The sequence below is a fragment of the Teleopsis dalmanni genome, chromosome X (genome assembly GCF_002237135.1).
Source record: "Teleopsis dalmanni isolate 2A chromosome X, ASM223713v2, whole genome shotgun sequence".
NCBI classification, from domain to species: Eukaryota; Metazoa; Arthropoda; class Insecta; order Diptera; family Diopsidae; genus Teleopsis; species Teleopsis dalmanni.
The window spans coordinates 6,679,753-6,703,656 of NC_051848.1; the positions used below are offsets into that span (position 1 = coordinate 6,679,753).

Consider the following 23,904-nt stretch of genomic DNA (forward strand, 5'->3'; position numbering starts at 1 on the left):
GTCTGACGTCAAAAGGAATATATTCACATAATTAAAATAAATTCTACTAGAAGAAAATTGATATTAATTAATTTATGTATATTTACATATTTGGATGGGATTTGAAGAGCAATGTCAATATTTGAAATTTCAGAGTCAAAACGAGTCTCTAAAGTGTTCGTCTTCCCAATCAGTGAAATCACTTTATTGTGGTCTGAGAAGAAGCCGATTCTAGATAAGTTATGTGAAGTTCATAATTTCCGAATTCCTTCCCCTTTAAATTTGTATTTGAAAGATGAATTTTGTAACTTAGTCTCATATTTTTAGAAATGGCAAATACTAATTTTATATAGAAAAATCTGTGGCGATAGTTCACCGGTGGGACTTTTGTATTAAAAACAATTTTTCTCTCATAAACAAAAATTAATTTCATTATGTGATTAGTTATTTTTAAACTGCCGCAAAGTGAAGATCTTTGAAAATAATGGATCTTAAAGTTACTTGGAATGCTTTCGTAAGGCAGTAAACTTTTTTAAAATACAAATTAATTGTTGTTTGTTTCTTGTATAAAGGCTTTGCAAATTGCACTTTACTGTATTTTGGTGTCAGAGAGTACGCAGTACCCACAAACCGATGTACTACCTAGAGTTCAACAGGAATCCAATAAAACTTTATACGAATTGAGGTAAACTTTAAAATATTAGTTTGAGAATATGAATAATATTAACTGCTTTTAGCATAAAACTTCCTGATAATAATTTTCGCGATGAAATTGGCAGTCTACAAGCATCTGGAAGCTCTGATGAACAACTATCTGTATCTGGATTGATACAAATAAATTTTATGAATCCGAATGCAATGGCGAACTGGATATACAACGCAGGCAAGAATGGTTTCCGCGTTCGATATAGTTACAAGCAGTTAAATGGTCCTCAACAAGGATTGGGCATTGTTTACACCACACCATCGAGCACAATTCTACCAAAGACAACGTATCAGTATACAAAACCCAAAGTGTATGCAACTAGCAGACCGACGCCGCAATCCTTGAGTCCACAAGCTTTAAAATCTGCAGGTGGTTAATGACGTGAAAATGCCTCTAAAGAGAATTAAATTATCTTATGTAATTTATTTAAAGAACTAAATTATAACAATATTTTATAGAAAACAGAAAATGTGACCAAAATGATTAAGTTAAAAACAAGAAATCCTAAATTCAAATTAATTTTGTTGTTTTCAAAATCAGTTTCAATATGGAAACTCTATGCAGCTTTCATTGGCTCAAGTAGTTATCGTTTTAACATCTTCTACTCTTTTTCGTTTATAACGTGAGTCGGATCAAAACACCATCCTTGAAGTAGTAGCCTTAGTTTTAGAAACAGAAAAGTGTCCCAAGAACCATGTCGGTTGAGTATAGTACTTACTCGACTGTAATTTTGTACAACAATCGTGTCGTGCCATCGCAGAGCAATCAAGAGTGTAATTACACAAACAACTCATGCACATTTATTGAGCAACAAAAAAATTTTGGTTGTTTGGTTGTAAAAATTAAATTTAAAATGAAAATAAATAAATATTTATATATATATATATACATATATATAAGTATTTATAAGTGTTTTCTAACCATAGAATATAACTACAATAATTATTGTCTATACTTAAATGTTTGTTTTGTTATTATTCATTTATAACTAATTCTATTTTAAAAATATCGGAAACTTATATTGTACTTCAAAGAGTGCATATAGTAGATAACGTCACAATTTTCTTCCTATCTGTTGGTTGCTTTGTACTGTGTTATTTATATATATATTGCGGGATGTTGGGACAGTGCACCGTTTAACAAGTAACCTCACTGAAGTGAAGGATTTGCCAAAGTAGACCACGAAACGACTTGGGTCCATTTTTATCCTTCGATTTTAGAAGTGCTCATCTCTCTTTACCTGTTAAGATGAAGTGAAGTTGTTCACTTTGTACTGTGTTAATATGTGAGATATGATCGCGCTCTGTTATCTACAGAGTTAACATAAGCTGTTTCTGCAGCTATACTTTGGACTGCATTGCGATGGCAGAAGGCTTTCATTGTGGAATAGCAATCAACGACAGTGATTGTCCAGGCACCAGGATTGTCTTACTTGTGTTCTCAATCTGCGTGATTTTTTTCTTGTTTTAAATTTAATGTGTCGAGTGGATTGCGGGTACGAGTTAAGGGCCTTTCTAAAATGTTTGGAGGACTGGAGCAAGTGCTGGCATAGTTGCATTGCACTTAATGGAGATCACTTTGAAGGTAACATAATGAAGTTCGTTGATTGATGATATTTTTTTTTGTGTGTTTTCCCTAATAATTTTAGATATTTTGGACAGAGAATGTATATTGTAAAAAATAGATTGGTCTTACTATAAAAGTGTTGCGCACATGCCAAGAATGTTGTTACAAAATGAGACTGCAGTAGGGAATGGTAGTGGCAACGATAAAGAGCTCTAATGACACACTTTTTCCTGACTTTGTCTTTTTTTGGTATTGCCTGTGAGAGTTTATACCTGTGCTCTTTCTTAGTAAAAACATTGGGAATATTTTGCATAAATACTCGTATTTTAACAATTATTGCTCATGTCCAGCAGTTTTATTTTGGTTCGGTTTTAAAATCAAAAATCACTTAAAAACGCTGCTGTGCGCATTTTAATTGTTAAGGTCTGTTCAGACGGGATAAAACGCCTCCTACTGTGCAGCTGGCGCCAGTGGAAGACACCTCTGAAGTGCAGGCGACTTGCAGTTCGACAGTGTTTCTCTGTTGATTTTAGTTTTATTTGCATTGCCGTTGCGTAGCTGCTTTCCGTTCATAGTGTGAAGTCGTTTTAATTCCTGCATCATTTCACGCAGCTTCCAATGGGAAGGATTAAATATTGTATGACAGATATAATTTTTATATTTTATTAGTTTTTTGTTGCTAAAGGCACTGCAGACAGCATATAGCGGTCACTTAAAATAACATTCTGATTATTACTGTTGTGAAGTGTGGACTTACTTTTGGTTTGCAATATACAATATTAAAAATTTGAAAATAAAATCAAAAATTAAATTAAATATTTATTTTATGAACTCCATAAAGAGAGGATATTATATTTTGATGAAGTTTTCTTATGTTGAGATAGAAAGATTACTAAACGTTGCAGCTAAACCCACAGTTGAAACTTGTTTAATGGTTAATTCCTTCTAAATAGCCCAATATGCCGAACTTATTAAATTTTTAAATAGTAGAACATGTGTTGAGATATAACTTAATTTTATATAGAAGTACTGAATACATTAGCCCTTCTATTGCACAATTCATGAAATCGGCATTCTTTGAAACTAAATAATTTAATACTCATTTTGATAAAATTTTGACTGTTCTAAAAATCGTTTTATTAATTAAAACCGATGTTGCACATAACAATTTTAATAAAAAACTGTTAATTGTACTAGAAAAAAAAAAAAGGAAATATGACGGAAAGCTATAGGAAAATCATTATGAACAATAATGTTCCAGCCTGAATGTAACTAAAACCTGAAAAAGTTTACAAAGAACGGAAATTAGTTCCTCAAACTAGTATATTTCTAGTACTTCTCTACATACAAAGCGCATAGACAAAAGATTTTCTAAACAATAGGGAACTAATCTGAATTATTTCATTCAAACTATTCCCCCTTCTGACACAATGCAACATTTTTGTATAATGTAAAAATGGAAAAAATTCGATTTCAAAAATCTTCGGTATGGTGATTATCCTAAATGATTACGTTCCGTTCTAACGTTCCGTCTTCTGGCATAGCAATTACATAGAATAAATATGATATCATGCAAATCGGGGTTAGCAGAAAATCTGATTTTAAAAAAAATTTTTGTCTTATGGTGTGCATGAATATTGATTTGAAATAAGAATGGTAGAGCTTATGCTTAGTAGCTTTATCATAAATATAATGTAAACAGATTCAGCAGTTCAGGAGAAAATTTAAGTTATGCCATAATATCTTATAATAATCTAATAAAAAAAAGTACTATCCGTATTTTCAGATATTTTCACTTTTCCAATTTTTCCCTGCTTCAGACTTTATCGGAACTATAACGAATAGTTTTTAATTAGAATTAATTATATCTATCCAGCTATTTTGAAGTATTGCGCTTACCAACAAAAAGCAATTAATTTTTATTATATATAAAATATATAATATATTATGTATTCGGATAGTTCTCTTATAACTGTTCAATCTTCCCACAAAGCAGATGTGATGGTATAAATTTGCAATATTTTCTTAAGTTATCATATTGTTTAAGTGGTTGTAATTTAATATGAGTAATGTAATTAACAAATTCGTTAACAATATTAAGTGTCCTATATATTAAGCACCCGATTTCCTATCATTAATATGTAATATACGTTTAAACAACCCCCTCTTCGGTGAGACTTATTCCTCTTCGGAACTGCTTTCGCATTACTTCGAGGAGGGTCTTTTAATGTTGGCATTTCAAGCCTTGCACTTGTGATTTACGAGCTGCGTACAGACCTACACTTCTTCACCGCATTTTCCTAGTGTCTGTACTATTTATTATTCTAGTTTCTGGTATTTCTTACTAAGTCTAATTTTTTCGTTTTTAGGACTTAAATCACATATGACCCATCCTTTGCCAGCTCTCTGGGTTCACTCTCATCTTTACCATTATAATTTCGGGATTTATTGATTCAATCTGTGCTATTATGTCTGGAATAAATATCGTGAAATTGTGATCAATTTAAGTTAAATGTAGTGTATAAAATAAAAATATAATAAGATTATTGTTGTAATAATTTAAGCTAAATATTTGTTAAATCATATGATCACCTGCATCAAAATCGTTGAATGTTGAATGTTGAATGTAAAAGAAGAAGATGAAAGCTTAATATATAATGTGTTCCCGAAGTAAATGGCATAAATGCGGGTGATGGTTTTTCGATGCTAAAAACGAAAAGACTGTATATAACACAAAATTAATATATAAGTAATTAGGACAGATCTGTAGTTAAAAAGAAGAGGAATATGACATATTCCTATATGGGCTTTATATATTCAGTATACAGATTGTATATATAGCTCTATATATAGAATCAATTAGTTCAAAGATATCCAAAAGTATATGTGTCCTGATGGTTAATTTTTAAGCTGTATTCGCAGAACATCATGTCGCAATATAACTTTAGTCATACAATGATGATGACGATATTGGTGCCTGATGATACTTAAGAGAGCTTCACATATGATTGTATGAGATAAAGAAAAGCACCTGTCAAACATGACCGCACGCAGCAATTATTAATTTCAAAATGCCAAAAGGAATTGGCGAGCGCATCGAAGGCAATGCGGAGCATACGAACAGCTACTAGCACCAAACAGCGGGCAGACATAAGGTAGAAGGCAGCAGGCGGCAAGCGGCAAGCGGTAAGCGGCAGGCGGCGATCAAATTGATGATGAAGAGCTGTAGTGTGGCATGGTAGTTGCAAGGAAGGAATGTATTGGCAACAGCATTGGTAATGAGCATGCACACGGCAGCACATGTGTGAATATTGAGCGATGCGATGAGCGAGGAGGTGATGGCAATATGCGTATAAATGTTGCGGAGCACCTTTCGATTAACACTACAAATATGCAAAAACACAAAAACTTAAACAAAGTTGCAAAAAAAAAAAAAAACAAAAGCAAACGCAAAAAAAACTACAACAAATGCGAATGGAAAGCATAGACGGATGAATTGCATTAAAAAATATTGTTGCGGTGTATAAAATACCCAAAACAAAAAAAAAAAAATATACTAAGTTTTCTTTTGTCAACAGCAAATGCCGCAATCAATCGTCAGCAACAGCAGCAGACGTAAGTGTTGCACGCAGCAATGAGCCAAATTGCAATAAAACAGTAACTAAAAACAAAAAATAAAAAAATCGTTGGACGCTGGGAAGTGTGTGGTGAACAGACACAGAAGAATGTGTCGCATGCAATATGCATTGCAGCAACAACACACGAGTATAAAGCTGAGTGCCAGTTGCTGTTGCTGCTGTTGTTGCTGCTGCTGTTGTGTGCTTTTGTCCGTTGAGCGATTGGCTGCTGCTGTTGGTCAACTATCGGATGCACTTATTCGTGCTTGTACTTGCAGAGGTACATCTGGTGGAGTAACGTATATGTTTGGTACGCGCCAAGATGATGCGTGCACAAGCAGCAGTTGTGGCAGTTGTGGCAGTTGACAATGCACACAATCAATAGCAACTAACAACAGCTATAAAATGCTATGCTTGCGTTACTATGGTGCGGTATTATGAGCATTGCAGACTGCAAGTCATCGCATATTGCATTACAGTTGCGCATGTGCGCATGTGCGGTGGAGTTGAAGTTGTCATTTTCGGTTGCAGCCGCCGTTTCTGCTGCTGAGGTGTCAATAATGTTGTGGTTACGTTGTTGCAAGTGGCACTGTGATGCATGGTGCTATCTATGGTGTCACTTATGTAGCACCAACATTAACAAGTCTCTGTCTTCGTAGTATCAGACCCGGCAACTTATGCGGGTTGCGTTGGCACATATTTAAGCGGTACCACAAAATTGATTCAATAATTTTGTGGCTCGCATCTGATCATGTAATTTGCATTTACATGGTAAATTGGTTCATGTATTTCATGTCATGTATGTCAGCGAAGTTAAGAAAAAGGGAAGGTATACCTATATAAAAAAAATTTACAGATTCAATTAAAAACAATGTGTAAATGATAAGAGAATATGCGATTACATTATTATATATACAGTATAAAATTAATAAAATAAAAACCCGATTAAATGAGTTGTTTTGAGGTTAAACGAAAATATTAACTTGTGTCGTAAAACAATTTCATCAAGACTTTGGCCTAAAGTATGGTAATGAGCGGAAACTGTTGCAAGGATAATTTGCATAAAACACAAATTGTAAGTTTTTTATTAACAAATTTTAACCGATTATTATATCATAACGGGCTATAACTTGTGTCTAAGTGGCTCTTGGAGAGTAAGGCCGCAGCGCGAACCTAATCTAATCTAAGAACTAGACAGTCTTAGTGGACTATAGTCTATAGCATAAAAGTAAATATCTTAATATAATAGTAAATAAATGTGTAAATGTATATAAATTAGGTGTGGACAATGACACATGGCAAATAACTATCCTATTCTCCTCAAGTTAAAAATTAAGCTTGCTTATAAATATTGCAATATATAGGACCCAAACTAATTTCGGTCAAATAGAAATCACTTGAAGTTGCCAGAATCATCCCGTGGTTACAACAGGACCCGAGTGCATTTCAAATTAATCAATATGTTACTATTAGCAGCTGTGAAGCTCCTCTTTGAAATGTGGTTGTTATAAAAAGCAAATCTAGTTAAGACATTAATACCAGTATTCTATTAGTATATAACATATATTATAAAAGTATTGTGCCCATTGTATATTATTTTTTGGAATAACTTGATTGCTTTGTGTAGGAAATTTCTTTTGAACTGAAAAAAGTTGGAAGACAATAGACAATGATTGATGGATGAAAAGAGTTTTCTTTTTGATACCCTTTCTAATTAGAGTTGAGTTTAACATAACTTTAAAAGGTTAGTTCACGTTATTGGTATTGTAATATTAAATGGTGATTTCGTCTTTTAAATATCAACTCGAATTCCAGCTGATATATATATAAATATATTATTTTCTGTTAGTATTTACTTTTAATCTATATAGCATTGCAGTCAGTTTGAGTTAATTTATACCATTTCATATTGAATTCAGTTATTTCTGAAAATTGTTTGTTATATTTTTAAAAAACTTCGTTATATTTCTGAACACTTCTAGGTTAACGTATATTGGACGGATAAAATTTATATATATTTTTTTTGGTTTAAAATCAAAATGGCAAACACCCCCTTCATTCCGGAAGAAATAGTAAGGTGCTTCGACTATGTGTTAAGGCAGAAGTATGATCTTTACAATGACCATAAGAGCTATGCCGAAAAGGAAGAAGCCCTGGTTGCACATCTGTACAATGACATATTGTTTAAGTCTAGTAAACTAAAATGGGAATATTTTCAAGTTGCACTAAATTACACCCATTTCACTTTGAAACATAAGATTATTCAAGTACCTCCAAGAAACTATGTGGAACAAAATATATATGACTGTCGTGAGTTACACGATATTATGGATAAAGCTGGTTCACTGTTTCAAGTGCGTATGCTGTTGGATTGTAAAATTAGTCTCACCAGGCATACAGATAGTTTTAATTTAGTGTACTTTATAGTCATGCTCAGAGATCAGCAGTCATTAAAAACTATCAATACTACGGATTTTATTCACAAGTGTAATATCAATTTTATTGACAGAGGTCTCTTAGTTCCACGAAGAATAGTTGAAGTGACATATGATGAGAATTCCGATGTTGAAAAGGATTTCACCATTGAGAAACTATCGCATCCAACATCACATGCATATTTCATGATTGATACCGAACACTTGGACAGCGTCATTTGTAGTGGACTAGAGTCGTATATAAGTAGATCTTCTGAAAATGCTTTGCAGCTCTCACATGAACCGGTAGATATTAAAGTTCCAGCTGTGGCCCAAGACAATCCTCATTTCAATTATCGTGCCATGGTCGTTTGTGAATATATACGGGACTTAAGACGAATTGATAAGTTCGGTGCATGTAATTTCCAGATACGAACAGCACACGCAAAAATGTTAAAAGTGAAGTACGTGCTCTCCTATTACGCAAATATCCCTATCCAGTCTGACCCGCCTAATGATGACTTCTCTGATTTTAGTTTTTATGTATGGTTTGCACCATTTGCTGTTTGTGCGTTGATTTGTTTTTTGAGTGAATACCTCCAGATGTTGAAAAAAGATTAATTAAATTATTTAGTAAAAAAGTTTTGCAATTAAAATTAATGTTACATTTATTTTTTTTATACATCGTACAACAAATTATATATTAGTTCCGTAAAGATGTTTATAATGTAGTGTCATTGGTATTGGATAAAGTACACATATGCCTACTTAAACAGCGCTATCGATCATTTCATCTTGATTCTGAGATTATAAAGAAAACTCTATAAGAACCTTGGATGGAGACTTTTTCTGAATCTAAATTTTTAGCAGTGTGAATATAAAAGAAATTAGTTATTATTCGGATGTGAAATGTCACACGTTAAAAATAAATGCGTAAGTATTAAGTTTTCTTTTAAATGTGTGCCCAGAAACACGGGTTAGATGGCAGTATTTCCTCTAAGCATCCAAGTCTTTTAACCATTGGTATCAAAACTGTTGTATACAGTTGTATCTTGGATGTTATAGTAAGGCCCCTATATAATGAGATGTAAAAATATTTTAATTTTTGTCTTAAATAATTAATGTTTTATTACTTTCTAATATTTTCTTTCTTTGTTATATTTCTTTTTTATTTATTTAGATTGTATTACATCGATTTCAGATCTCATGATATAGAGTATATACACCACTATTGTTTTTTACAACCAACACTTCAGACTTATTTTCAAGATCCATCAGGCGTCTTTAGTCTTACAGCAAAACTTACTCTATTGGTAACATAAAAGCGAGCTCTAATGAAATAGTTATTATATTCTGATAGCTGAGATTTTTTCAACTCGTCTCTATAACTTGGTCCACTATGATTTTCGAGATTTTCCACTTACCGCCTAAAGTTAGGAATAATGATGGAGATTTCTTGAGTAAAGAGTATTACTTCTTAGAAAATTATAAAAAAAAATATAAAAAAAGTGTTTCTATCTTGGTTTATTTACGCATTTTGTAATATTGCTAACAATATGATTTAAAAATAATTAAAGTCATTATTATAAACACAGGAAAAACCCAACGTTTATTAATGAAAATTCTTACTATAAGATTAGAGGAATATTTAAATGAAACTCAAAAGTTTGTTTGGGAAAATCCACAAATTTTGTGAATTAACAGCGAAACTCTTTATTTCATCTGGTCAAATTTAGATCGATCGTAAATAAAATACCTCAGCAATCTTTGGTTAGAAGGAGAACAATCTGCCAGACACACATGCAGACATGTGCTAATGTAGCAGACTGTGTAACCAGACGTAGACTTAGACGAAGTCAAATACGTAGCGAAAGGAGTTCAATAGGTCGCGGGAGCGATGCAGTCTCAACTTTTATTTATTTATTTTTTTTTCCTGTTCGAGGAAGCAGGACACAGCTGTGTATATGATATATATATGTATAAGGACATCAGGTGCAAATGTTGCACAGGTACGAGTACCACAACATACTACACTCGCAACACTTGCAGTTTCCTTCGTTTGTGTTTGTATTTTTTCGAATTGAGGGATGATGGCATAGAATTAGGTCGTTAAAGATTTGCACCTGATTAAATGTGATCTCAAGAAAGATTGGAAGGTTATCTACTGGTTAGTGGTGAGTGGTAAATGAATAGCATTGACTTTAAAAGTCTTTGTTTAAAAGAACGAATTTAGTTCCTTCAAAATTATAAAGAGAAGATAATTTTATATAATTTTGGAATTATAAATTATTATCGAATTTGGACACTTTTCAATACTTCGTGATAAAATAGTTTAATTTATTAATATTGTGTATGTATATATCCGGTCAGAATAATTATTATAATATCAAGCAATCGATTAATGAGGTGCCGTTTATTATATATAAAAGCAAAGAAATAGTATTGATATAAATAAACATCAGCATGATATCTAAGGAACTTATAGATAAATAACTTTTGCCTGTTAGAATTATATTTTAATCTAGCATAAATAGTATGTTTGATAATTTCTTAGAATAATAGATTGCGGTAACAGAATTTGAGTCGTAAAAACAATGAACATTATACTAATTTGATGGTTTAAATATAACCATCAACCATCATATAGCCATTATTCTAATAGATTTTATTATACTATACGTGTCGTTTTAAGAAAATAACGAATACTTAAAAATATTTTGAAAAAGCTTTTCCACACTAGAACTTTCTCTCACTACATGTCAACTTAGAGCGCAAATGGTAATTTGATTGCTCATTTTTCTTTGGTATCGCTCATTTGAATCAAATCAGCAAAAAAGCTTTTTCTTCTTTAAAGAAGCGCAATAGCAATGGAGCGTTGCATTATACAAAACTTACATAAACAGCTTTCGAAAAATTGGACAGTTTCAGACACGATAAATTGAAAACTTTTGATTTGTATACAAATTTTATACTAATTTTGATATTTATACCATTCAGTTGTTTCTGTATATATTATTAATAATGCAGAAAATATTTTAAGGCAAATTATATATATTAGAAAATATTAGAATAAAAAAATGACTTTGAAACCGTTTGGAAAGAAGATGGCCACTATTTTTTTTGAATGATTTATATTGATCATCTTAATTTGGATTCAGTCAACAATTGTTTAAAGAGGAATTCCTTTGAATCACTCAAAAAATCACCACTCGGTTTTTCATATCCTATTTTAACACTTTTTATAATATAGCAGAAGTTTTTGTAATATTTGGGACTCTTCCAAGGATGATATCGTTCGCGTAATGAATTCTGAGTAATTTTGGGTTGTAAATCAATTTGTGTGACGCATATACTTACTTACCATTAGATGTTCATTCTACAAGTTACTATTATCTAGCTGCTCAATAAGTTTCTCAGCCCGCCATCTGTTTTCTAGGATTATGTTGCTTTAGTACATCATCTCAATCCATGCGCTTGGAACTGCGAAGCTATTAAAAACATCTTTCTATATCAACAATTCTGTTATGCATGAAGGTTCTATTATTGAAACCATCACGTAATAGTTAGATCACTTAAATTATTCGTCAATGTAGATGATTATTTCAACAGTACTTTAGCTCTGTTTATAATAATTTACGCAACGGAAGGAAGATTTGCCGATTTCCGTTCTCTGTTACTTTGAACAAGAAGCGGTGTTACTAAAATATATATTTAGACTGTCAGATTTTTACATTGCGTATCAAAAGTGGCGCACACAGAGCAAGGAGTAAAGGTGCTAACTGTTACCAACTCCATTAAATCACAAATCAGTCAATGTATATATAGTGTTGAAATATTCAATATATATTAATTAAGGAACGGGTTTTTTGTTCAGTTAATAGTGTTGCTTCATTTCGAAATGAACTAAAATTCATTTCCGATATTTAAGCTCTCTTTTATCGTCATCGTTGGAGAACAAGCGAAATATAAAATTACGAAATTATAAATACTTATATACAATATATACGTATAATGATATTGTGTAAGTAAATATCTTACAATGTTTGTAGAAACGTCAATGGAATTAATTATACTTATTATAATAATATTTAGAGAAGGACAGAAACAGAGCCTAACCCAACTATAACGGATATTCTTCCATCAGTAATTAAATTTAAAATGCCGGTTTCATTTCATCAATAGTGGCTGAAAATGGATGTTGTTTCCCCGTGTTCTTTTCCTTGAAGTAAAACGGGGTCATCGAAGCTTCACTAAAAGAGTGTGATTCAATGCTAAAGAACAGATTGAAAGGCATAAAAAATAATATTTGTTTGGAGGGTCTTCTGTGCCATACTTAACACACTCGAAGCACAGGCAATTAATTGCACATCATAATAATTGACAGGCTTCACTTTAATGAAATTGGTGTCGAGCAATTGCGGCGACTTTCTCTCTCCGATCACGGCTGGCAAGTAAACGTTTTGGGGTTTAACCTTTTTTTCTGCTTAACAAAAATATTCCAATCTAATCTTGTCTCTTAGGTTGCAACCAAAAGTCATTAATTTCTGAATTGCATTAATATCCAATGGAGTATGATAGCCCGAACAATTTACATCCACGGTAGAAGCACAAGCAGAAGCAGTAGCAGCAACAACAAAAACTAATGAAACCCATAAAAAATCAGTAACAACAGGTAACAGAATTGCTGTCAACATTCCGAACAAAAACTCTTCAAAAAAAAAATATATAATACAAAAAAAAAAAATACTGAAGTACACCTGCACATAAATTTCTTATAAAAATTATATAAAAAAAAAATTAAGAACAGTAAAACCACAGTTAAAATAACAAAAACAAGACACGGGAAAAAAGTATTGCTTAAGAAGAAATCCACAACAGAAAAAATGCCTTAAAAGGATTTTTTATATCTCAGAGGCGACAATGAGAGGCAATTTTTATGTTAAAAGTTGCCGCATATCAGTTGCCACAGTTAGTTCTTGTTGTTGTTGTTGTTGTTGCTGTTGTCGGAGTTGCTGCCGTTTGGTTTTGGATATGTCGGTAGTAATTGGTGTTGCTTAAAAATGCATGGTTGTTTTGTGTTGTTCATGCGACAAATGGGATTTTTTTAGTGGTCTAATGAAAATCAGCAACGAAACTTGCCTCAATGACTCAGAACAATCTGGGAGTTGAGTTTGAAATACTAAATCATTAGTGCCCACCGGCACTTAACTGCCACCTAAACCAGCCGTTGTTGGAGCTGTCAATTGATATCCAATTATGGACATCAGATTTACTGCATACTTTACACAAGCTGAGCATTCAATTGAAGTCGTTAAAAATTAATTAAAGCTACTATAGTTCAAATATAGGCTAAGTCACAGGCGAGAAGTGGCTAGTAATGTTTTCTTAATTACGAGTACGAGCACTTGTAGTGCAGCTGTTAAAGTATGAGTCAGTTTCGGTTTACAAATTAAGTTGTTATGAAAAGATATGACTACGATTTTTATTTAAACAAATCCGAAGTACAATAAATATATATATATATAATATTTCATTATTTTTAAGTGAAATTTTCTTTCCGAAATAAAGTCTATATATATATATAAATATATATATATATATACTTATTTAGTTTATTTAGAATTAGTTAGGATTTAGATATATATAATTATTATACCAAGTACACATGTGTAATGGCGACTTTTTATAAAGGAAAAGGTAGCTAAATACGTCATTAAGAGCTATATGTTATATTATATATATGCATGTATGTTATCTTATTGACATATATGAGGTGTATGTATGGTTTTGATTTATTAAACAATAGAAAAAAGTTTTTTTAAATTAGATATATTATTTAAGTAATTTACATACGCCTTCTTAACATAATTCATTAACTTATAGTAAAATGTAATCTTTTCTATTTATACCTAAAAACCGTTGAAATTTCCCACATTATAATTGCGATGTCAGAAATCTTTTAAAATTTTTGAATATCTGGAAGTGCTTCTCTTCTAGAATACTGTGTGTAGTTAGTTTCAAGCATTTATAATTCTCATCGGGTTTATATTAATTACTGTGAGTATTTAGCTTAAAGAATTTATGGTTCTCATCTAGTATAGTTAAGTAGACTTTTATAAGTAAAAAGTAATTGAGTGATGCAATAGAATTTTAATGTAATACTGATCATCAAACTGAATTATTAGTAATCCTGTTTCATTACGAATGTGAATATTAGAAGAAACTGAAAAATATATAAATAAAACTTTGCTAAATGGATGCTCTCCCAAGCGCATATGTTTGAATGTTTATTCATAATAGCCCCAAATATTGAGAAAAAATTAATAAATTGAGTAACAAATTAAGAAAAAAATATATATTAATGAAACGTAAATTTTTATACATTTTTAATAAACCATAAAGAGTCAAATTTAAATCTTTTTAATTAAATGTTATTAACAAAAAATTTGGTTTTGAGTACAAAAAATCAACTGTGATTTTTGATTTTTGATTTTGGAAAACAGAGAATTGGTTTTAATATTGTTACATTCCTTTGTAACTAATTTGATACTATAAATAAGGACTCCTGACAGGATCTAAGCAATCGATTATCAATTGTCACAGGGCACAATATTATAACAGTAAGACTTGACTCATTTTATATAGAATAATTATAGTTGGTCTAATTGGTGCTGTAGTTCATGTCGGTCTATCGTTCTTCAGCTAAAAATTGTAGAGCTATCAAACATTAATTAAAATTTAATGTTTTTTCAATTAGTTTCTTGTACTTTCTGTAGCTATTTTCTCTCCATAGGTATCTTTTGAGTATATAGCAAGTAATCTTCAGTTGAAAATATTTACAATATTGGAAATATATAAATGCAGCTCAAAAATTGTTATCAGCAATAGTAATTGTCAAAATGCAACAGCAATAAAAATAATAGCAATGAAAACAACAAATACACCAACAACAACAACAACAGCGAAAGGAACAATACCAATAATAAGTGGAAAATCTGATTTTAGTATTATTTAAAAAAAAATATAAGGAAAATTACACCAACTGAGTAACTGGCGCCAGTGAAATTACCAAACCCGTCTGCATTATTTTTGCTAATACAATGGCAATATAAGCAACATCAGCAACATCAACAACACCAACAACAAATACAACAATAACAACAATGACAATAATAACAAAAAAACAGCAACGTCAACAATGGTAAACATAATAAAATGGCATAATAGCAATTGTATTAGGAACAAATTTAGCTAAGGACTCGGGCTGGAGAATAACAAATTCCATTTAAATACAAAAAAATAAAAGAAATTATAAATGCAAACTGTGCAATTGCCACTTGTTCAGGATATATAGGGACAACGACGATTTAGGGAAACACCAACACCAACACCAACACCAACACCAACACCAACATTATAAGCAACAACAGCAACAACAACAACGGTCGAAGTAGATATAAAATTAAATTAAAACGGATACACCTGCAAAATGTCAAAAAGGACATTTCATATAACAACAACATAATCAACAGGACAGAAAGACAACAACAATTGCAGCGAAGTGTGTGCACTCACTCAACAAAACAGTAATGACAGCAAGGATAACAACAAAGCCTGTAATGTCATTATTTAGTGTTACACCCACAAAATTAACAAAACGCATTGATGCATAAAGGGACTTTACCAGCTCATTTTGGATTTGATTGGATTTATACTTTTGTTACCAGCAATCATCGTATGAGATATAAATTTAATATTTTTATTTTAATAATGCAATATCATTTATAATTCTATCATTTAAAGACGACGTTCAGGAGAATTGATTTTAAATTAAAAAAGGTAGCGATTCTTTATGTTGATTCATCAGAATTATGGTATAATGGAGTATTATTGTCTTTAAAAATGCATAGAGATTGACCATTAATAATTAATTGAAAACTAAGAACTTATAGTAATACGAGTAGATCTCAAGTGAATCCAATAAACCCGCTAATCTACTGTCAACTCATTTTTCTCATATAAGCAATAATTTATTGACACATTCCACAACTATTCTTTTGCAAATATTGTCAGGGATACTTCAATACATCAATTGATAATAATAACTAAGCAACTTTCAATATGCCATCGGATAACGATTCTGAATATTGAATCAATACACATCTTTTAACCAAAAAATAGATAATTTGATAGGTTAGGTGCCAAAAAAAATAAAATAAAAATATAATAAAATATTGAACGGTTCAAATCTGAATAACAGCATGGACTGTGTTTTATTGGAATCTGTACTAATTATATATACAGACTTCAGAATTATATAATTTCCTATATAAAAATAACATAGATGTTATCCTAATTTTAGAAATCCGTTTATTTTGCGAACATAGATAGAAATTATATGGAACCAAGCATTCAAATAAAAAACAATATGGAGGCAGGAGGTCCAGTGTTTAACGTGATAACCTGCCGCGTAGGCATAACATCGCGGTACTCAAAAGCACAACGTCTAGTTAACTTCCGCCGCAACTCCAATGGTATATTTATTACACACAACTATGAGTTCAATATAAATTCAGTAAGACCCCGCTTAACGCTGTTTAGTTTAACGCCGTTTCTGATTAGCGCTCTTTTATTTCAAGCCGAACATTTAAACAGATATTTAAAAAAACAGACGGAGAAGAGAAGTAATCAATAAGAGAATTTTGGATAAACTACAATATCATGTAGAAAACATAAACCTTTCTAGGAATCACATAAAAGAAAAATCTGTTAAAAGAGTATGGAAGAACATTTGGCCAGATTTAAGTAGGAGCGAAGATATTGAATGCTCTGTTGATATGGATGAAGTAGTGAAATTAGCGAAAAAAAACCGGTTTAGATGAGGTAAATGTGGAAAACGTCGAAGAAATAGTTCAAGAACCAGCAGCTAGTCTTTCTAATGATGAGCTCAAGGAATTAACTAAGCAAGAAGAAACCAAAAATATTGATAGTAGTGAAAAGCAAAAAGATCTTTGTAAGAAGGAGTTTGACCACTACAATTGAAATTATGGATCAATTTGTTGAAAATGATCGAAATATTGACTGGAGTTCAAAATCAAGATGGGGTGTTATAGATGTTATATCCACTTATCAAGAACTTCTGACAGAATGCAAAAGGAAAACGCAAACTACTTTAGATGCCTTCTTGACAAAAAGCAGAAAATTGGAAACACAGAATAGACTGAATGATCTGACTGACTTAGAATTTTATTTGTTTTTATATATATTCGTTTACATTGTTTTTGTTTTAGTAAAAAATATATATATGGTTTTATTATTAATAAAAAAAAATATAGTTAATAAATTTAATACCTAAACAATTTTCTATCAATATTTCCCTAACTCCAATATTTACATGTTAAGATAGTCTCGTTTAGCGCTGTTTTGCATTACGCTCTATTTTGATGGAAAGTATCCTATGCGTTAAGCGGGTCTTACTGTATATATATTTCATCATAAACATCTACAGGATACCTCTATATGTAGTTTAGAGGTATCCTTTCTCTTACTTTCTCTTCTATATACTCTCTTCTATATATATGCATTCTACAGACCATCCGAAAAGGCACTACAAAGTTATGTCTATATGTAATTTGTAATCTATAGATATGTAATCCATAAATTGAAATATATCGTAATTGAGGAACATTTTAGTAAAAAATAAACTAGTTGTTTTCTAGTTTTGTTGTTTTCGTTTCGTGGACTTAATGACTTCTTGTACTATAGTAATGGTACAAATTTTTGTTGGAAATTGTCGAAAACTTCTTTTAATTTCTTTGAACTTCTCACCTTCATTTATAGCGACATCTATTTTTTTATTAGTTGCTCTGATATTTAGGAATCCTGTGTTACGTTCTTTAAAATATACATAGTGTGTATAGTATATAAGCGAATTTAATAGGTAAATAAGAACATAAAATAAGACAAACATCTTTAATCTTTACTAAGACTAAGAATTATAAAAAAAAACACGTCTTAATAATTGCAGCAATTAGTTTTACTTAAAATAGAAACATTTAGTATTACAAGAATTGATCCCGAAAGTATAAAGTTTGTGCTTATGGAAGATTTATGTATTAATTTTTAAATGGATTCATGAGCTTGTAGAAGTCATCAAACTTAAACTTGCCATCCGTACAATTTTGAAAAGCCTCTTGTATTTCGTCCTCCGTCAAACGATCACCAAAGTTTTGCCGCATCTCATCAACAGTTATAAAACCCTTGGCATCCCGATCCATGCCCCGATAAATTTTGCGCATTTCAACTGTGGTATAAGCTTGGACCATCTTTGCAGTAATGACAGCTATGAATTTATCGAACCCAAACAAACCTGTACCGTCACTATACTCCTGTGCTATCGCCTTCGATCCATTTTCTGTGATGGGTTGCCCAATGGAAACACACACCGTGCGTACAGCTCTAGCAAAGTCACTAGCATCGAGTTTATCATCAAGATCCTGATCAAACTCAGTGAACATCATTTTTAGCAATGCAACATGCTCGTCTGTTAATTCTTTTGCCATGATTGCCAAAAATAAACAGAACCGAAAATGTTTGAAGTACTTTCTGTCTTTTAATTACTAAAAATTTAGACATTACTTCCGACAGAGCGTCGAAAGTAGAATATCAAATTTTCTACAATGTCAATTCAACGAGTGTAACAATGATTCCAAAATAAAAATTTTTGAATTTGTGATATCTATTCAATTTTCAAATTTGTCAAAGCTAACTAGACTATTTAAAAATATATTATAATCATAAAATAATACTCCGAAAATATTTTAAGAATATTCACAATAAATCGTACGGATTTGGTTAATTGTTTATTTATATTGTAAAAGTAATCTTTGTTTTGACTGTAATTTTGCTTGTCTGGCCACAAAATCGTTACAAAATCAAGTTGAAATTATTATTCCATATAATAGAAAACCCCGATAGATTTTAAAGTAATTGAGAGATGATTTGTAAAAAATAAAGTTGACGTCTGATGCTTAATTCACAATAGTGCACTTATGTAGCGATATTGTGAATAATTACGAATAATTAAAGCAAAAGGAAATCAAAAATTTGTTGAAACAGAAGATGACTATAGAATATAATCAAAGAATAGGTCAATTAAAAAACAAATCTGGATAAACTAATTAAGGATTTGTAAATCATCTTACCGTGTGAATAGGATTTTATCGAAGCGAGACGAATGAAATTTTAATCAAATTTGAGAAAACTTGTGCCTTGTGAATACGCGTATCGATTAGCTACTATAATTGAGAATTTATAAGATGATCCCATGAAAGTGCAACTAACCTTAAACTGGTGTACAACCAAACTGGTTCATATTTTGCCTAATGAGTGCTCATTGTGTTTTTAGTAGTGTACGGAAGCAGTACTATCTTGGTTATCTTGAAAAACTTACTTAAAGACAGTAAATTCTTAAGGTTGCGCATCTTTATATTTGGCCGGAATATTCTCATCCTTATAGTACTCTCTTATGAGTACCAGATTAGTTGTGAGGTCAAGGAAGATAAATAAATATTCGAACGCTTGTTTAGTAGTTGTTAAGCTCTGGCTAGAAGCAGAGCGAATTTCTTGCGCTAAGTAAATACATACGGTGGTATCTAACGAATGCGTAGTGCTTAGATGAGTTGCTTAACTATACTTTTTTTGTTGTTATTTTCCACTTCTAACCTAAAAGTAAATACACAACAATGTCTGTTCATATTAAAACTAGTAACAAGAGAACTAACGAGTAACTTGCCATTGATGTCATCATATATTTCTGCTACAAGATTCTTAAAACATAACAACTACTACTAAGTCGTACTAAGCCCGTGGTATTGAGAAGCCTGGTTGCTTCTTCATTTACATGGCTCTGGAGTCGCTAAGATGATATGGACTGAGTGCTGCAATAACTTAACCTAAACATTACTAAGCTTTTTTTTCGATTAACTTTTTTGCTAAGAAATATACACACACATTGAAATATAGATAATATACAATATACATTATTATTACTCGTACAATATACTAATTATAGGTTATTACTATGATACATATTGTTTAATTGCGTGAATAATAAAGCTAACGACTATATTATATCTGTATTAATATCTGAGTTCTGTCAATTGTAAAAAAATTGTGGTTAATTTTAATATAAATTAAAAATTTATATTTATATATTACTATATATATAAATTATTATAAATATATATACTAAAATCTGTGATAATGGCAGATTTTTTTAAATATTCCTGCTTTAATATAGATATATTTTAAAGCAGGAATATAAAAATTCGATCACACTTGACCACTGTTAGGGCTATGTTATATAGACAATAATGATCACGTGACTGACTAGATATGTAAGTATATCCATATCAATAATATGGATATACCTTTTGCCTATTAGTGCATAAATCACATACAAAAAATGTCAAAACAGTTGTAACAACACGAAAGTGACAGTTGCCACTAGACACAGTGTTGACAACTTATAAATTACACTTCTAAAGAATTGTCTTTTGAACAAAAATTTACTAGATTCAATATTTCAAATTCGAAGGAATTACAATATTATTTGATAATATTTTTAATTTAATCTTCCACTGCATCCACTGCATCCGTTCTGCTCTTAGAATGTCGATATCAAGTATAACAATTTTAATCGAAAATGCAGACATCGATTAGCATAAAAAGGAAATGTTTAAGTCACCTGAGCAATACATGGTAAAAATTTAATTTTTGGTAAATAATTTTAAGTAGACATGCTTTTGCGTATGTGTCTTCGCTTAAAATCAGGAGTATCCATTCTCAATCTGAACACAAAAGAAAAAACCCTAAGGACATTGATATAAATATGCTTGCATGCAAAACTGAAGACATAAAAAGCCACTGTCTGAATTCATGGTCAAAAGTAAAAAACTTCAATTAAATCGTTTGAAAATGAGCTCAGCCTGAGTTACGACAGAGCCACGAAAAGACACGACCTGAGATCTAAAACGAATAGAACGCAAACTCCAAAATCAAAATTTTTCAAAATTGTACGCCTGCGCAAATTAAAGGGTCAGTCAGCCAGCCAGCCAGCATTATGCACAAAACAACGTGACAGCCTTAAGGTGGAATCAATCAAATGCATGCAATCGATATTCGTCGGAACAGATATTCGCTCTTCAGATATTTCAATTTTTTCATTTTTCGAAATATTTACGCCATTAAAATATTAACTGAAGTGCTACTAAAATTTAAGAAACGAATTAAAAATTTGTGGAAAAAAATGAAACTAACGTCAAGCATTAATTTATGCAAGGATATGAATACAAAGTCCTTTGAGTGGTGCGTCTTACAAATGGCAAAAGTTCACTTACGCAAACGAAAGGTTAAGTTGTCATGAATGTTACTTTCGTCTTCTGCTGGGACTTTTAGTAAATGCCTTCAGGACTTTCTTCTCGGTCATGCTTTGTAAATATGCTCGTACTTTTATTAATGACTTAGTCCTTAATAGGAACTTCCATTGCATTTGTTTGCCGTTTGTGTATCGATTAAATTGGCAGTCCTTTTTATGATAATTGAGGCGTTAAGTGCACGCGAACTTATCTGTTACAGTGGATGTGGCATTTGTTGCATTTCGCATAAACTAACAATAAAACTTAGTAAAAAAAAGTGTGTAAGTTGTGTGCAGATACCATAAACAATTTCCCACGCTTCTCCAAGTACAGAAGGTAGCACAGCAGCGTCAAGAATACTCAAGATAGCAAATTATTTCAACAAAAAACGCTCCGCAAAACACCCTCAAGCTTTTCTTGAGCTCCTTTTCTTCCCTTTTGAAGTGAGCAGCTTTTCATTTAATAATCTAAAGCAAGTAGGCGGTATAATTCAGGCGCGTCATGTTAGTTCTTTAAGTGGTAAGAAGTTTTGAAATGTTTATATATTTTTGATACTTTATTACGACTAACAACATGGAGGACATGAAGGCCATGAAAGAATTGACTGCCTTGCCAAATATAAATAAATTGGATCTAAATCATTCCCAATAGGGTCAGTTTTAAAACAGCATTAAATATAAAAGACTAAAGACCGTATGCGTGATAAAAAAGAAAGGAAAGGACTGGAATGTAGTGAAGGTGGTGTTTGTGAATTCTAGATTAAATCAGAAGCTAACATATAGTTAGCTGATATTCTTAAAGTTGATTAACTTAAAAGTGATCCATTGATATTTTTAAATTAAGACCTTTTCATGACAAGTTGTGCAAAGATTAGATAATATTAACTAAGTGTTTGAAGTGCTCTAACTAACTAAGCCATAGATTACAAAGACGTAGATCAGGAAACTAAATTTTTATGGCGTTGTAATATATATATATATATATAGAATCATTCCCAAAATGGGATATTTAAGTAATTTTGAAAGAGCAGCAGATAACTTTCCTCTGACCTCAATCAGTGATTTTTTCCAGTTTTACTACCACATTCCTCCCAGGAAAGATATAATATAAAAAACAAACTAAATTAATTCCGTCGAATTAATTTCTAATATCTATTAGATAACTTAATAGATTAAAAAAGTACTTTGCTTAAAAACCTGTTTCCTCTGCAAGCCAGAGTCGGTTATTCATAGAGAAAATACTTAGTAGTTCCTTTTGCTGTAAGATTCCATGATTTTTGCAATCAAAAGAGTGCACAGTTTCTTTGCATACGTTCCTAAGTAGTTGAAGAATTGTTGTTAAAAAACAGGGAAAGTAATACTTGAAACGTTTAAATATTATTTTTTTGTTCCTCTTTAAAATCATCTCAAATCAATACTTTAAGAGCTTATAAATTGATACCAAACAGCTCGTAATTCATAGTATTATAGAGTACTCATATACTTACGTTGCGATTTCCATTGCTGACTGTAGCGTACAGGTTTTAATTTTCCCTTGTTTTTAACACGTTTTTTTCTCTGCTTCTGTATTTTTCGCCCTCGAGTTGTAAACATTTTTTTCCATTTAACATTCCCGTTGACCACAAAAGGCACTGCATTTAAATTGCATTTACTAATGCAAAAATCGGGATCGCCCTAAGCTGGTGGCAAGTAATTCCGTCAATCAATCAGTTTTCAAAGAGTTTGGCATTGGCTACCGTTTTTATGATTATCAACAAAATTATTTTGACTTCTTGCATTAATTTTGAACTCTTCTTCCTTTTCCACCGAAGTACAGCGAAGTAGAAGATTTGATGCATTATTGAATTGCACTATCTAATCGGGAGCGTGGGAGTGCTCCTCGGATTGTTTCAAATTGATCTCCGCATGTGGTGTCAAATTAAAATTTGTTGCTATTCTGGTGTTTTTCGTTAATTATTTCGAAAATTCTTAACAATTTTTTCTCGGCTTGTTTAAATTAAAATTTATTTATTCAATTCACACAAAGTGATTTTTTCTTTAGTGAATATTTTGAGGCAATCGATTCCGATGTGGATGAACTATGGATAAGGCATATCACTAGAGAAACATGAAGATTTGAGTTGATTGTAATATTTCTTATCACATATGATGTGTGTAGAAATGTGGGACTTCTAACATTTCTTCCATTTACTGCATTCCTTCAAC

The 23,904-nt window shown here is 31.4% G+C and overlaps 2 protein-coding genes across 2 annotated transcripts; one reads left to right on the plus strand and one right to left on the minus strand.

Moving 5' to 3' along the window:
* Positions 1-437: 437 nt before the first annotated feature.
* Positions 438-1,185, plus strand: LOC119662760. The gene is made up of 3 exons (XM_038072506.1): positions 438-493; positions 552-664; positions 717-1,185. Exons 1-3 carry the CDS (start codon positions 464-466, stop codon positions 1,060-1,062), a joined length of 489 nt encoding a protein of 162 aa, XP_037928434.1. The 5' UTR covers positions 438-463; the 3' UTR covers positions 1,063-1,185.
* Positions 1,186-18,397: 17,212 nt separating this feature from the next.
* LOC119687473 (calmodulin-like) lies at positions 18,398-18,844 on the minus strand. The gene has a single exon (XM_038101800.1). The coding sequence runs from the start codon at positions 18,842-18,844 to the stop codon at positions 18,398-18,400; it is 447 nt and encodes a 148-aa protein (XP_037957728.1).
* Positions 18,845-23,904: the final 5,060 nt, after the last annotated feature.